Source organism: Mesoplodon bidens, assembly GCF_964165515.1.
Source record: "Mesoplodon bidens genome assembly, chromosome: 1".
Taxonomy (NCBI): domain Eukaryota; kingdom Metazoa; phylum Chordata; class Mammalia; order Artiodactyla; family Ziphiidae; genus Mesoplodon; species Mesoplodon bidens.
This window is the reverse complement of record NC_138176.1, coordinates 57,489,081-57,503,938: the sequence shown is the minus strand read 5'-3', so window position 1 is coordinate 57,503,938 and position 14,858 is coordinate 57,489,081. Positions and strand designations below refer to the sequence as shown.

Genomic DNA, 14,858 nt, shown 5'->3' with positions numbered 1-14,858 from the left:
AAGGAAAAAGGCATGTGTATAGACTGAATGTGTCCCCCTCACAAAATTCGTATGTTGAAATCTAACCTCCAATGTGATGTTATTTGGAGATGCTGCCTTTGAGAGGCGATTAGGTCATGAGGATGGAGCCCTTATGAACAGGATAAGTGTCCTTTTATAAAAGAGATACCAGAGAGTTCCCCTGCTCCTTCCACCATGAGAGGACACAGAGAGAAGACAGCATCTATGATCAGGAAGCCAGCCCTCATTAGACACCGAATCTGCTAGCTTCTCGATCTTGGACTTAAATAAGCCTCCAAAACTGTGAAAAAAAAAAATTCTGCTGTTTGTAAACCATCTACTCTGTGGTATTCTGTTCTGGCAGTTGAATTGATTAAAACAGGCATGAACTGGGAGAAGACATTTGCAACACATAAATCCAACAAAGAGCTCCTATTCAGAACTCATGAAGAATTCCTATAAACCAGTGAGAAAATGACAACTAAATTAAAACTGGCAAGACTTGAGCAATAACTTCACAAAAGGGCACACCCAAACTGCCAATATGAAAATGAAGAGGTACTCAACATCATTAGTCACTAAAGAAAGGCAAATTAAAACCACAATGATCAATCACAACACAACGAAAGACGAAAACTAAAGATTGACGATATCAAGCATTGACAAGGATGTGGAGCAATTAAAACGCATTACTGGTGAGACTGTAAACCAATAAAACCACTTTGGTCAATTGCATGGCATTACCTACCAAAGCATATGGGTGCCTACAACCTAGCAATTCCACTCCTGAAAGCACATGTCCATCAAAAAGCATGTGCATGAATATTTACAGCAGCTTTTTCTTGATACCAGATCCTTGCAACAACCAAAATACCCATCAACAGTAGAACGCACAAATTTTGATATCTTTGCACAATGGACTATTATGCAGCAAAAAAAAGAATAACCTGCTGCCACATGAAAAAATGAAGATGAATCTCACAGATGTAATGATGGGAAAGAAACCAGACACAAAGACTGCATGCTGTATATTTCCACTTACATGGAACTGGAAAAACTTATCTACAGTGATAGACATCAGAAGGGTCATCTCTTGAGATGACAGTGGAAATTAACTAGAAAGAAACATACCAGAGCTTCTGAGTGCTCAAGTAAAAGTCTTTATCTTGATGGCAGCTAAATATGTGTTCACAGATTAAAATATCAAGCTATATAGTTAAGATCTGTGCACATTGCTCAATTAGCTCAATTTAATGAAAAAAGGAAAATGTTGGTCCCCCTTTGATTACCAATTCTACTTCAGATAATTTATCCTGCAGATTTTCTAATGTGTAAAATAATTTTGTACACGGAAATTATTGGAAACAAACAAAACTGAGGAATATGCAAATAAATTATGGTGAGATCATAAAATAATATTCAGAGGTGAAAAAGAATGAGAAAGTTCTTTAACACTGATATGGAAACTTTCAGAAAGGAAATTTAGTAGTGGGATTAAGAAGACATTTCTGGAACCTAAATTCCAACACTAACTACCTTGAAAACTTGGTCATGGTCCTTAGCCTCTCTATGCCTTGGTCTCTCCACCTGTAAGCTGGGGGTAATAATAGTAGCAGTATACTTCATGATGTGGTCATGACGACCAAATAGGTTAATGCACATAAAGACTTAAGAGCACCTGGTATACAAATGCTTAATGAAAATTAGCCACTGCCATCACCACCCTCATATCATCCTAAAAATACCACCTTCAATAAGATAGCAGCAGCAGCATAAGATATATTGTTCCATGGACATCATTATCATTGTCATAAGATATACTGCTTCCCAGAAAAAAGCATGGTTTAAAACGTTTGTAGCATGCAACCTTCGTATAAAAATGGAAGAAAACAGGACCATGTATTCATTTTGTTGTAATACACATGAAAATCTCTTCAATAATCTGTAAAAAACTAATCAGGGGTTACCTATTTTATGGAGAAGAGGTGATAAGACAGAGGGTCGGGAGTTCAACTTTTCACTGTACCTCAGTGTTAGAAATAACTGAAACATTTGATCCATGTGAATGTAGTACCTACTTAAGAATTATATAAACAAAAACATTGCTAGCATTCACGTTCAATTATAGAGTAAATGAAACCAAAGTTCACTTTCATTCAGCAAGTTTTATATAAACAAAGTTTAAAAACTAGACGTGTAAAAACAAATGAGTGCGCTCTGGTTTCATGTATTTCTAGGTGAATACAATAACAAAAGGGGAATCAAGGTATAGTGATTATTTTATCTTCACTACTATTACCAATTAAGTAGTAAGTACTATCATAAATAGTTCGGCCCTACTCATTCAGTTTTTTTGTTCCCTACTGACCCCAGCTCCTAGAAAGTTTCCTGCTCAATTGGCTATTTCCGATCATAACATTCAAACAAACCCAGTTTCTGCTTAACTTTTTTCCTTGAGAACCTGGGATATAAATGGCTATCGCAGGATGTCTACTGAACCAAACTATGGTATCTATTTGAGATTTACAAACAAATACATTCTTTTGTATCATTTTTTAAATACAAAATTATTTGAAAACAGAGCAGGAAAAGTTTTATGGGCTAGCTGCCAAAACAGGAATTTAGACTTGCTATATAAAACCCAATATTAAGGCAGTTTTCAAGAAAAATAGCATTTTACCTATTGTTCAAAATAGTGTCAGGCAAGGAAAAAAAAGATGTTGACTTCTAATTTTTTAAAGCTATTTCTTCTATCTTAGGCATGACTTATTTAAGAGTAGGTATGATTTCATTAACTTTGCCTTCATGTTTCATTAGCAACTCCAAAAATTCCATATACTAACTTTATTACAATTCTGTCAACAATTTCCGATACATCTCATCTTGCTGCCTCTAGGTGGCATAGCTATATTTAAGAAAAGCAAAAGGATATTCTTTGAAAATAGAAAAAAATCTTGGTGCTATTTCTTAGCTTTAAAGAATTGTGTATCACATTTTTTAAAAGATTAAAAGTATGAAAGATAAAAGAATAGCTTATTCCTTCAAGAAAAGGATTATGCTAATTTAAATTGTTGAATAGCTAGGAAGTTCAAAAATAGATGTTTTAAACTGGTATTAAATTAAATAAAACTAAAAGTTTCACATGGTACAGTGTCATGTCTTTAACAATGAAGCTTATAAAATGCCTTTTGTGTGTGTCTGCGTTTCATTTCTCTTGCCCAACTTTTTCTAGTTAACTACTAAAAAAACTTCAGATGCTGCTGCATCTCTCTTACTTCTCCTTCAGTACTTCTCAGTTTCATGTTATTTTATAATCAAAACCTGAATGAGAAAACACTTTCAAACTGAAAGAGAAAAGGCTTCATATTTTAATTACTGCTTCAAGCTTTCTTTGAAAGGTGACTACAAAACAACAGAATGTGAACTTACAGAAACCAGACTCAGACTTACAGAAATCAAACATCTATTTGTGAAGAGAGTCCTAAACTATCAACACTAACTTTAAGCCCAAAAGGACAGATGACTGATATAAACACAGCTGAGTCTTTGCTAATGTAGACTCTACCCACTGTCATCTGGGCTGAGTAACACACACATTAATCCTTCTCCCTGCCAGATAATCTACTTACTCCTCTGCCTGTTTGGGACACTAGGTAATGTATCCTAAGTTGAGGAGCAAAGAGAAAACTAAAACACAGAATTGAGGAAAATCTACTCTACTTCAAGCTTGCTTCAAGACCATTTCCAGTGGTAGATGCTCTTTTGTCTTTTTAAGAAAATAATACTTCACTTAAAGTAAAATATATCACGTTTCAAGATTATTTGGTGCTTTGATAAAATACTTTCTAGATGAGCTGGAGGCAGAAATCAGAATGCAGGCTTCCTCACTCCCAGGCTAGCCTCAAGCCATTGCTGGGAAATGTCCTTCACAGTCATCAGTAATTCCTTCCACTATGCTCTGAATGCATGTATACATACTCCAGGATGTTAGTATCTTATAATAACCACAATATGAAATAAAAACTAGCATGGCTAATTTCCTAATTATCAACTCAGGAATCAGATTCACTTAAATGACTCATTAATAAAAAGATCTGTTCCTATACATTAATAACTGGTTATTCTACCAAAGATTAATAGACATGTAAAATGGTAAATAACACAAGACATTAACTTGATTAGCATTAAAATTGAAGATATTTGGGTCAATACTGTCACTTGCAGCAACTAAACTGAAATTATCACCATTGCTCTAAATTCAAAAGGAGTCTAAAAATTATGATGTGTAGTCGGATAAGGCACTAGATGGCAAAGAAGGAAAACCTCTCACTGTTCATTGTGCATCTTTCGGCAAATGAGTCACGCTTTCTGGGTTGAGAGTTGGACTGCATACACCCAAGATGTTTCCAAATTTTAAGGTCAAGGTCTAGTTGAATGGATTTGCTTACAAAGTTTACTGAAAATTCCTGTGCCAAATTCAATCCCATACATTTCACTTCGTAGTAACTCAATTTCCCTTTAAACTCAGAATTACACCAAAAGTTGCCTCTTACTTAAAGAGAGCAATTTATGTCAAAAGTTTTAAAAAAACAATCTTCATTTGAGCTTAACTACGCATAGGGAAAAATGAGAATACTTAGTGTTTATGCATAACGTTAACGACTGCCGTACCATTAAAACAGCATAGTTACTAAGGGAGTAGCACTGAATGGTGGTGATATTTTCATCTGAGCAGAGTATACGGCACCCATCTGACGTCCAGCCTCCTTGTCCGTTCAGCAAATCGAAATCCCACTGAGCGGCCACAGGATCTGCTCCGTGTGCAATTCGACGCAGTGTCACATTAACAGGGATGTGGTGGGTATCGATATTCACACCATCTGGAGGATATGGGAAATAAAAATATTTCTGAAACAAACTTCATAAACAATTAAATGTCAACTTATCCACGAATGGGAACTCTGCAAATACCTTTTCTTCACTAGTGACTCATTAAAATGAGAAGGAACAAAAATAAGCATCTTTAGGAACAGGGCATGATAAAGTCGTATTGTCCAGTGACTACAGGATGACATATGCCACAGACAAACCTATTTTGGTGAGAATCACTGGGGTAACCACTGTACGCCGTTTTCCATCATCGGCCAAATTTGTCGAATTCCCGGTGGCTGGAAAAAGCTTTCCATTGCGGAATGCGATGAGTTGAAGCTTATAGAGAGAGTCATCACTTGGTCTGACTTCTCTTTTTTGCTTTGGTGAGAAAAGGGAAGGAGGAAGCTGAATAGAAGCCTCTACAATAGTATTCTGAAAATATATTAAAAAAACAAAAACAAAAATAAAGAAGAGTTGTCATATTAGTAGGTAAAAACCAGGAGTATTTTAGATAGTTATGAATGTTGTCTAGTTATATGCTGAATATAGTTTTTAAATGTAGGTATGTGAAATTTAATAGTTAGAACAATTTATCCGTTAAGTGAAATGTCTAAACATCATATAATAGCATAGAACAAAAGAAGTAGAAAACGAAGAAAAAGCAAACTTTATTTCAGAGTGCTAAAGTAGTGAACAAGGGATTATTTCAAGCTATAAAGTGAATTTTCCTGATAATGTACATTGCTGAAGTAGATAGCATTAAACAGAACAGGGATCCCAGTGACCACTCTTCACATGAATTTTACAATGACAAAATATGGTAAATGAGCACAAAGGGAGCATATCACAAATGGGAATATAATTAATTTGGGTTTATGAAACTTTAAGGTGATTTATGATGGATTCCAACTGTCAAACGACAGAAGAAAGAAATTATGCACAAACATAATAGAAGTTTAGATTCAGCAAACTTATTTTAGCAGAAGACTGAGACTAAGAAACACACCACGTTTAGGAAAACACAGTAACAAAGAGGAACAAGTGAAAATTCTGGCTGGGCACTGGCTGTTCTTCAGATTTCTTTATTAGGGATTTTAAAATTATAAATTATTCAGCATTTCATAAAAAATGAATCTGTACACCAGGGAGGCAAATAATTATCTAAAAACGTCCTTATTTTAAAGACATCACAAAGCCGCTCTCTTGGCACTCACTTCTCTCTCCAATCCAACATACACAATGCCAACAGAATTTCCTCTTCAACAAATCTGTTGTTATTTCAGTTCAAATAACACCTTGGTTCCCAAATGTTTAGAAACTATGGCCAAAAAATCCTAAGTATGCCATATAATTTGGCTAATTTCCTTGTCCCAAATTCGTCCCCTAACACTCACTACACCACAAGACTGGGCCACAATGAGTTTATCACTTTCTGAAATCTTCTTTTTAAATGCCACTGTGCACATGTCAGCATCTCTGGCTGAAATGCTCCATGATTCTTTTATTTGGTAAGCTCAAACTGGTCAGATTTGATTTTCAGTAAGTTAATTCTGCTGGCAATGCAAAGGATAGAGGATCGGGATGAGAAAGGTTGGCAGCCAAGAGAAGGACGCTGCAAAGTTCTATAAATAGGGCTTTTGGTTGGGGGGGATGATTAATTACATGACTCATCCAGATACTGCTTTTACAGGTAGGTGCTCCCTCTTCTAGACTCATGCAGCATTCTGTACACAGCTCCATGATAACTAATACTTAAAAGTAGCACTGTGTATCTCACTGTCTGCTCCTCTTAACTAGAGTAAGAGAATTTTTGAATGCAGATAATCTCATTTATTTTTGGATAGCCTATGTTAATAATAGTTCCTGGCACTAGTATTCATTAAAATAGCCCATTGTTTATGAAATTAATGAAAGTCTGTGTGGCATTTTTTTAAAAGGTTCTACTGAAGCAAATGATTGACTTCAGATTTAGTTTTTAACTGCCGTGCTTAGAACAATGTTGTAACACAGCAAATAACCATAAATATCTGTTGGAAAAAGTATTTCAGAAGTTTGAATATTGACAGTTGAATATTACTTTTAAATTGAGGATGCCAAGAAAATATTCAGTAGAAATATTTCACCTAAGAAAACATATAAAAAGGTTTCTACTATTCTCACAAATATAACTTGATAGGAAAACAAAGTTTATTATAAATTCATTCACTAATATAGTATATTTCTATCAAGTATATAAATTTCTCCTAAGTATATAAGGATGCATGTGAAAAAGGAAAAACATCAGTAGATTGATTTAATTAGAAGGTCAAAATCCTGAGGAACTGTTACATACCAGACATTTATTAAGCTTAAGTACTTTAAAATTCATAAAATAATTCTGTTGTGAACACAAAATAACTTGAAAACAAAGCGTAGCTCTCTGGGCAAGTTTTATAATAAATCAAATTAATTTAAAAAAAGAAGTCATACTTTACTTTCTAAAAGAGCTGAAAAAGGAAATGACAACTATACTTTCTAGAAGTATAAGCTTTTTTCTACACAAATTTAAACTTGTAAAACCATCCCAACAACAACAAATGAAAAACCTCAGGTGTACGGACAGATCCCTGAGAGATGAGAGCTACAAATTCAAGGCTGTTAGACACTTACGATTTCTAAAACATCTTTCAAAGTCCAACAAAGAATATTACTAAATAATAATTATAGGTCCCCTGGGGTGGCCTGGGGTGCTGGAAAAGCAAACTTCACCTATATCAATAATATTTAGTTTTTATAGTAAAAAAGCAACACTTGCATATTTAATCTCCTTAAAAGTACTGATCATTTATTCCAAAAAGGTTGTAAATCTAATGAAAAAAATCACTAAGGAACACATTTGTTACATTTACTGTGATTATACTTTTTGCCAGTTAGCCTGAAGACAAGAACACAAAGGTAATAATTTCATTTAACCATATATTCATTTTTAAACATATGGATTACAGCAATGGAAATAGATATAAAACATACGAATTATAGCTAATAAATCAGAAAAATCTCTCCTAAAAACCTCTGGGGAACTCTCCTACACTGTTGGTGGGAATGTAAGTTGGTGCAGCCACTATGGAAAACAGTATGGAGGTTCCTTAAAAAACTAAACATAGAGCTGCCATATGATCCAGCAATCCCACTCCTGGGTATATATCTGACAAAACTGTAATTCAAAAAGACAACCTGCGCCCCTATGTTCGTATTCATAGCAGTACTATTCACAATAGCCAAGATATGGAAACAACCTAAATGTCCTTCGACAGATGAATGAATAAAGAAGTGGTACATATATACAATGGAATACTACTCAGTCATAAAAAAGAATGAAATAATGCCATTTGCAGCAGTATGGATGGAACTAGAGATTATCACACTAAGTGAAGGAAGTCAGAAAGAGAAAGACAAATACCATATGATATCACTTATATGTGGAATCTAAAATATGACACAAATGAACTTATCTATGAAACAGAAACAGACACACAGACATAGAGAACAGACTTGTGGTTGCCAAGGAGGAGGGGGAGTGGGGAGGGATGGACTGGGAGTTTGGGGTTAGCAGATGCAAACCATCATATATAGAATAGATAAACAACAAGGTCCTACTGTAAAGCACAAGAAACTACATTCAATAACTTGTAATAAACCATAATGGAAAATAATATAAAAAAGAATGTATATACAGGTATAACTGAATCATTTTGCTGTACAGCAAAAATCAACACAACATTGTAAATCAACTATATTTCAATTAAAAAAAAACTTTTGGAAAGACATGTTTTTGGTATCTAACATCTATTATTGAAGACCATATGCCACCCATGGGGAGAGGGACATGGGATCTGAAAGAAGAAACCAGAATTTGGATCCCAGCTTCACCATGTAGTAGCTGCTTAACACTGCACAGTTTTGTCTACCCTGTGAGTTGCATCTGTCACGTGCAGCTAATGATCTTCCTAACAAATGATTATGAGGACCAAAGGAGATCATGACCATGACAAGCACAAAAGGCTATGGAACTGTGGGTGGTATTTTTATTATTATTTCAGGCATACCTCGTTTTATTGCACTTCACAGATAATTGCATTTTGGGGGGCAGGAGGTGGTTTTTTTTTTTAACAAACTGAAGGTTTGTGGCAACCCTGTGTTGTCAGACAGTTAGCATTTTTTAGCAATAAAGTATATTTTAATTTAAGGTTTGTACACTGTATTTTAGGCATAATGCAACTGTACACTTAATAGACTATAGTATAGTATAAACATAACTTTTACATGCACTGGGAAACCACAAACTTGTATGACTTTATTACAATATTTGCTTTACTACAGTTATCTGGAACCGAACCCACAATATCTCCGAGGTCTGCCTGTACTGCCATAGTATGGCAGGTCGTTATCTGGAGGCGGGGGAGAGAAAAAAATGCCTTAAAGTAATTGACTTACCAACAATCATCTAAAACCTCATCTTGTTTTGACTTCTACAACTCAGCTTTAGTTTTAACTTCAATACTAAAAAATTGACAAACTATATACACATGAAATAATGTTATCATAGAGCTCTAATCATGAATTTATTTGCTGAATTCATGCATATTTCCTTATTTAGAATGACACTAAAAGAAGAAAATGATAAGTATCATAACAGATATATTTTCACTAGATTTTAACATCATTCCTTATGAAACAATCTGGACTTCTGACACTACGTAATTAATAAATCAAAATTTTCTGAAATCCTAATTTTGTTTAAGTCTCTAGAATTCTAAAAATTAAATTAGAATGGGTCAAAGAGCCAGCTGATTAAAAACAGTAATTTGTTCATGTCTCCTTGACTATCTACTCACTAGATTTTAAACAGATAGATGTTATGATACAACCTAATTATTTTCTTGTGTATAATTAGTTATTAACTTCATTCCACCTTTTGATTATCTCACCACTGAAGATTAACAGGGGTTATGTTTGCCTTTAGAATTTTTTTTAACTGACTTTCTTTGCGAATTAAGTTTGGCTGTTAATTTTTGTTCAACGGCATTTATTGGATGTTTCCTTCCTCTGTGCATGGCACTGTGCAGAATCTAGAGATATACAATGAAATAAGCCATTGTCCTTGCCCTCAAATATTAAAAATCTAGCAAGGAAAAGACAACAACAATAATAAAACAGTAAGAGCTAACATTTATTAAGTGCTAACCCTGTGCCAGGCACTGCTGTAAATGTCTACGTATCTGCCTTATTAAACCCTCTCAATAACCCTTTGAGTTTAGTATCACTTCATGATCCCTATGTAACAGAAAGGAACTGACATTCAGAGAGGTCAAGATACTTGCCCAAGGTTTCATAGCTTTTAAGTGGGGGAGCCGAATATGAACACATTTAGGTAACCATATCCTCTGGCCTCTCACTATAACTCAACTCACCAGCATACCAGCTTCTAATTATTCTAGACAGTGAACAAAGCACTATAGAGCTAACAGGCAATGATGAATTCTGTCTGAGGAAGAGAAGGAAGCTGCCAACCGAATGGAGTCTTAGGAGACAGTAGCAGGGATCTCCCCAAGCAGGGGGGACACTGAGGGCATGAAAAAGGGTACATATGAAGGCAGGAAGTGTGACGATGTATACGACTGGCTTGGAAATTAAAAGGACTTCAGCTGGGCTAAAGCCCTAGATGGGATGAGAGAAATATGGGATGCATAAAGAAAACCTGATTTCTAAATTCCAGTCAAGAAAACTTTAAAGAACCAATTCTTTCTGGCTACATTAACAGCTGAATTCAAAGCACCAACAGCTACTAAAAGCTCTTAGCAGTTAATCGAAAATAGGTAATATTTTGGATGCTAACAAATCTGAATTATGGTAGCAACAGTGGAAGGAAGCATTTGGTTAAGAAAAAAATTAGATTAGGTGCTCTAAGGGTCAGATGACAGGTAATTCAATCTCCAACTGGCTGAAGGACTGAGACCAGGCACTGGATTTCATCAATGAATCAAGCACTAGCTCTGACCTCGAGTAACCCTCAGGCCAACCCAGGAGTTGTTAAGAAACCCATTTGGCTCCTGCGTGTAACATGCAATGCCTGAGATGAACAGAGTGTTATGGGCAAAGCGAGGAAGAGAAATTCAGATGAGGATGGAAGAGGCGAGGACAGACCAAATGCTATTAGGTAAGATTCTTGAAGTTGACATTTCTGCTGTGTGTTATCATCAAACCAAGGAGCTGCGGAGGGGAGAGGAGGAGCAGGGGGTCTAGTAGAAGAATGAGCAGGAGCCTTGCCTAAGAATGGCCAGTAGTTGGAAGAGACAACAAGGGAAGTTTTCTGTTACTAGACAAGGGCAGATAAATGATGAAGTTAACTGACAGCCAGCCTCCAAGGGACACCATTTATCGTGGGATCTGCAAGGTCCATTTCCGTGTTGGGTAGATGCAGGGATAACATTCACAATATTAACAATCTGAGCAGCTTCCTCAGAGGGGAAGTCTCGCACAGGACCTCTGCTCTGTAGGTACCAGCCCTTCAGTTGCTAAAGGGTGGACAGACTGGGTCGTGTTCCTGGAAGAAGGACCAGGATGCCAGCTGAGGAGACTCAGGGGACTGGGGCAACAGCTACTCGCTAAAGGGTAAGGAAGTACTTCAATATTTTACTAACTGGTATGGTTGGATTGGTACGTGTTGGCTGAAGACTGCCCTAGGCAGACCAATCTGTATGAGAAGGATGGATTTTTAAGAAGAGCCTGGAGACACAGAGGCTAAATAGGAGCTCACGATAGCGTGGGCAATGCAGAACGGAAGTCCAATCTGGGCTGTGAAGGTAATAAAGACAGGACAATAAAGATTCAAGAAATATGTAGAAAGCAACTCAAGCCAGGCTCCTACTGCTAAGGACTGTCTTTTTATGGGTTTAACTTCTTATGCTAGCATGTTCTCCCATCCAAGGGTAATGCAATCAATTATGAGACATTCAAGATGTCTAGTTAGTATATTCAAGGCATTAAAAAAAAAAGGCAAAAAGAGTAAAAATTGCCACAGTATAAAGTCTACAATGTAAAAGTTTCCTGTTAAAATGCTAAGGCATTTGGTACTCTCAACATGAAAATTTTTAACTAATTTTGTGTCATGAAGGATATGTTCCATTTTCACTAGGTTTAAGCATGTCCATTGATAAAGCATGAATAACAGTGTGATGTGTCCCTGGTTTCTGGCCACCAAGATGATCTTAAAATGATAGAACAGTATGAAATTAACAAATTTGAGAGTATTCATTTAAAGCTTTCTACTTCAGCAGGTAGAAACTCTCCTTACCCAAAGGGATAGGTTGTAAGGTTGATGAAATGTTGGGTTTCATCATTTTTAATTTCTCTTAGATGATCATCTAAGATAGAAGGGTTCATCAATTTTAAGTATTCCTAAAAGACATACACCTCTCATGGGCTTGTGTGTGATGCTGTTTTGATGCCTTTTGTGGTATGTTTTTACCAATAAAAAACACTCTAAGGAAAGGAGCAGGCATTAAGGAGTAGCATCGCTAGGTGCGTCAAATATTCTCTTACAGCCAAGAGTAACAAATCTTGCTAATTTTCCTCTGAATATATGGTGTCAAGTAAATATATTATCATTAGACATTCTGACATAGTTGAGATTGTCTTGGGCAGTGGGGGAAGTTGGACTATTATTAAATTAGGCAAACTGGCTCTCCTTATGGAGGTCACCAGGGTAAAGTATGACAAAATATATTAATTCTTCATTCATTCATTCATTCATTCAATATTTGAGCCTCCACAGTGTACCAGGACACCTAATACCTATTTCATTGATTATTATGCAGGCATAAAATGACTGGAATACTGTTTGTGACATAATTCAGGAACAAACCAGAAACAAAGAAAGCACTGTGTAATTATAAACTACCAAAAACATAGTTACACATGGCCACACAAAGCTCAAGAAAAAATCGTGATTCCATTAGGGTGCTGAAATTGTACTTTCACTGTTTGCTTCAATGCAGTTTAATGAAACACGCCTGAACCGCAAATTTTAAAAATCAATAAAAATGCTTTTAATTTTGCGTACTGCAATAAAACACACAATTTGTGAACACACATCACATGCTTGCGCTTCTGTGCTAAAAATTTTGATCTACAGCTTGCCTGATTAAATGCCTGGATTTTCCCCTTAGGCCCAGAGCCAAGGGCACACAATACTTTAAGGAGGTCTATGAAAATGTTTTTCTTTAAAATCAGAAGCATAAAAATGAACTTTAAAGTCAAAGAAAATGTCTTAATATGTAATATTAATATATTCATCTTTTTACCCCTGCAGTTGTGAAATATAATTTTGACATATTTGTGTGGAGAAAGGGGTCCAGAGGGCAAAAATGTCCAGGCCCATGAAAATCATGATGTGTCCCTTCTTGGTCTAAATTTCTTTCAAAACAACAGCAAAGGCAATACCAATATCCCCTCCCTCCAAATAACTTTTAGTATGGTTATCTTTGCAAAGCAAAACGTTCTGAGTACAGTCATCCTCCATATCCACAGAGGACTGACTCCAGGATCCCCTCGGATACCAAAACCTATGGATGCTCAAGTCTCTCATGTTAACATGGCATAACAGCTGCATATAACTAGGCGTACCTTCCAGTATACTTACTTTAAATCATCTCTAGATTACTTATAATACCTAGTGCAGATGCTATGTAAATAACTGAAAATACAATGTAAATCCTACGTAAATAGTTGCCAGCATGCAGCAAATTTAAGTTTTGCTGTTTGGAAGTTTCTGGGATTTTTTTTTTTGGACTGAATATTTTCAATCTGCAGTTGGTTGAGTCCGCAGATGCAGAGCCTACATATACGGAGGGTCGACTGTATTCTAATCTAACTGTAAAGCCTTAAATGATTACAGAATATAACATACCTTCAGAGCCAGACTTGAAAACGTATTTGAAACGTTGCACTTAAAGCTCAGCTGTTTATCCAGGTTTCCATCTGGATCCCGCCTCCCATAGTCAGAAAAGCCTGTCCGGTCAGTAGCTGCCACTTTCTGGAACACGGTACATGTCATCCCAGTGAAGCCAGCAGCCTTGATGACATAAGCTTCCAGAGCAATATTGGGTGAATACTTCAAAAGTCAATCAAACAGGAGTTATAAAAGATTTATAATATGGGAAAAAAGCACTTTCAAAGAGTTTCAAACACAAAACACTATACATAAGCTAGAAGAGAAAGCTCACATTCTTACTAAACAAAGACACTGTAGGTAACTGGCAGAATGAAAAAAGATGCTGGAAACAAAAGGATGTCCTAAAATAGAAAGATACCCATGAAGAGGAAAAGAGCAAGTCCCAAAGTATGGAAGATCAGATATAAATGAGAAGTCAATTTACAATAATTTGAAGAGTACGCTGCAGGAAACTATGAGCTGAAAATGGAAGTGTCTTACTAAAAAAAAAACAAAACACCAAGCTAGAAAAATCAGTGGACCCCCTTAATGATCATAATACACTTAAAAGTTGCTTCATTCAAAACTTCATGCCATCTTCACTTTTTTCTTTCATGGAGACAACAACTCTTAGCATTAAGTTTCACCAATCAAATCTTTATACAGACTCGCTCCAAAGCTGTTTCTTCAGAAAAAGAAGGGAGGTGCTAGGCCAGACAGAAGTGTACAGATTTTAAAAGCAAATTAGGCCTGAAAATCACCTGAAAAAGATGGCACGTGACCCAACAATTTTAAGGAATGCAAGAGTGAGACTGAACTCGAGGGTCCACCAAAATGTACGGCCTGCCGATACAAACAGCCACCAAGCCCATGACCGGAGGACTGCTGCCACCACTCCCACTGTGAGAACCACGACAGAGGGCATGAGAAGTGACAGGCTGACGGGTCTCTTTCACATCCATCTAGATGACAGCATGTGCTGTAAACTTCAGGGACAAGATGACATCTCCTTCCT

The 14,858-nt window shown here is 36.2% G+C and overlaps 1 protein-coding gene across 4 annotated transcripts in view; it reads right to left on the bottom strand.

Annotated features, from left to right (window-relative positions):
- ADGRA3 (adhesion G protein-coupled receptor A3) overlaps positions 1-14,858 on the bottom strand; it is a 118,394-nt gene that overhangs the window by 19,898 nt on the left and 83,638 nt on the right. For 2 of the 4 annotated variants that reach the window (XM_081225377.1, XM_081225379.1), the window contains 3 exons: positions 13,820-14,023; positions 5,091-5,304; positions 4,672-4,880 (listed from right to left, as the gene is read on the bottom strand). In XM_081225377.1, the coding sequence (XP_081081503.1) occupies positions 4,672-4,880; positions 5,091-5,304; positions 13,820-14,023 (627 nt within the window). The remainder of the gene's footprint in view (positions 1-4,671; positions 4,881-5,090; positions 5,305-13,819; positions 14,024-14,858) is intronic. The other 2 variants (XM_081225378.1, XM_081225380.1) reach the window with 2 other exon arrangements.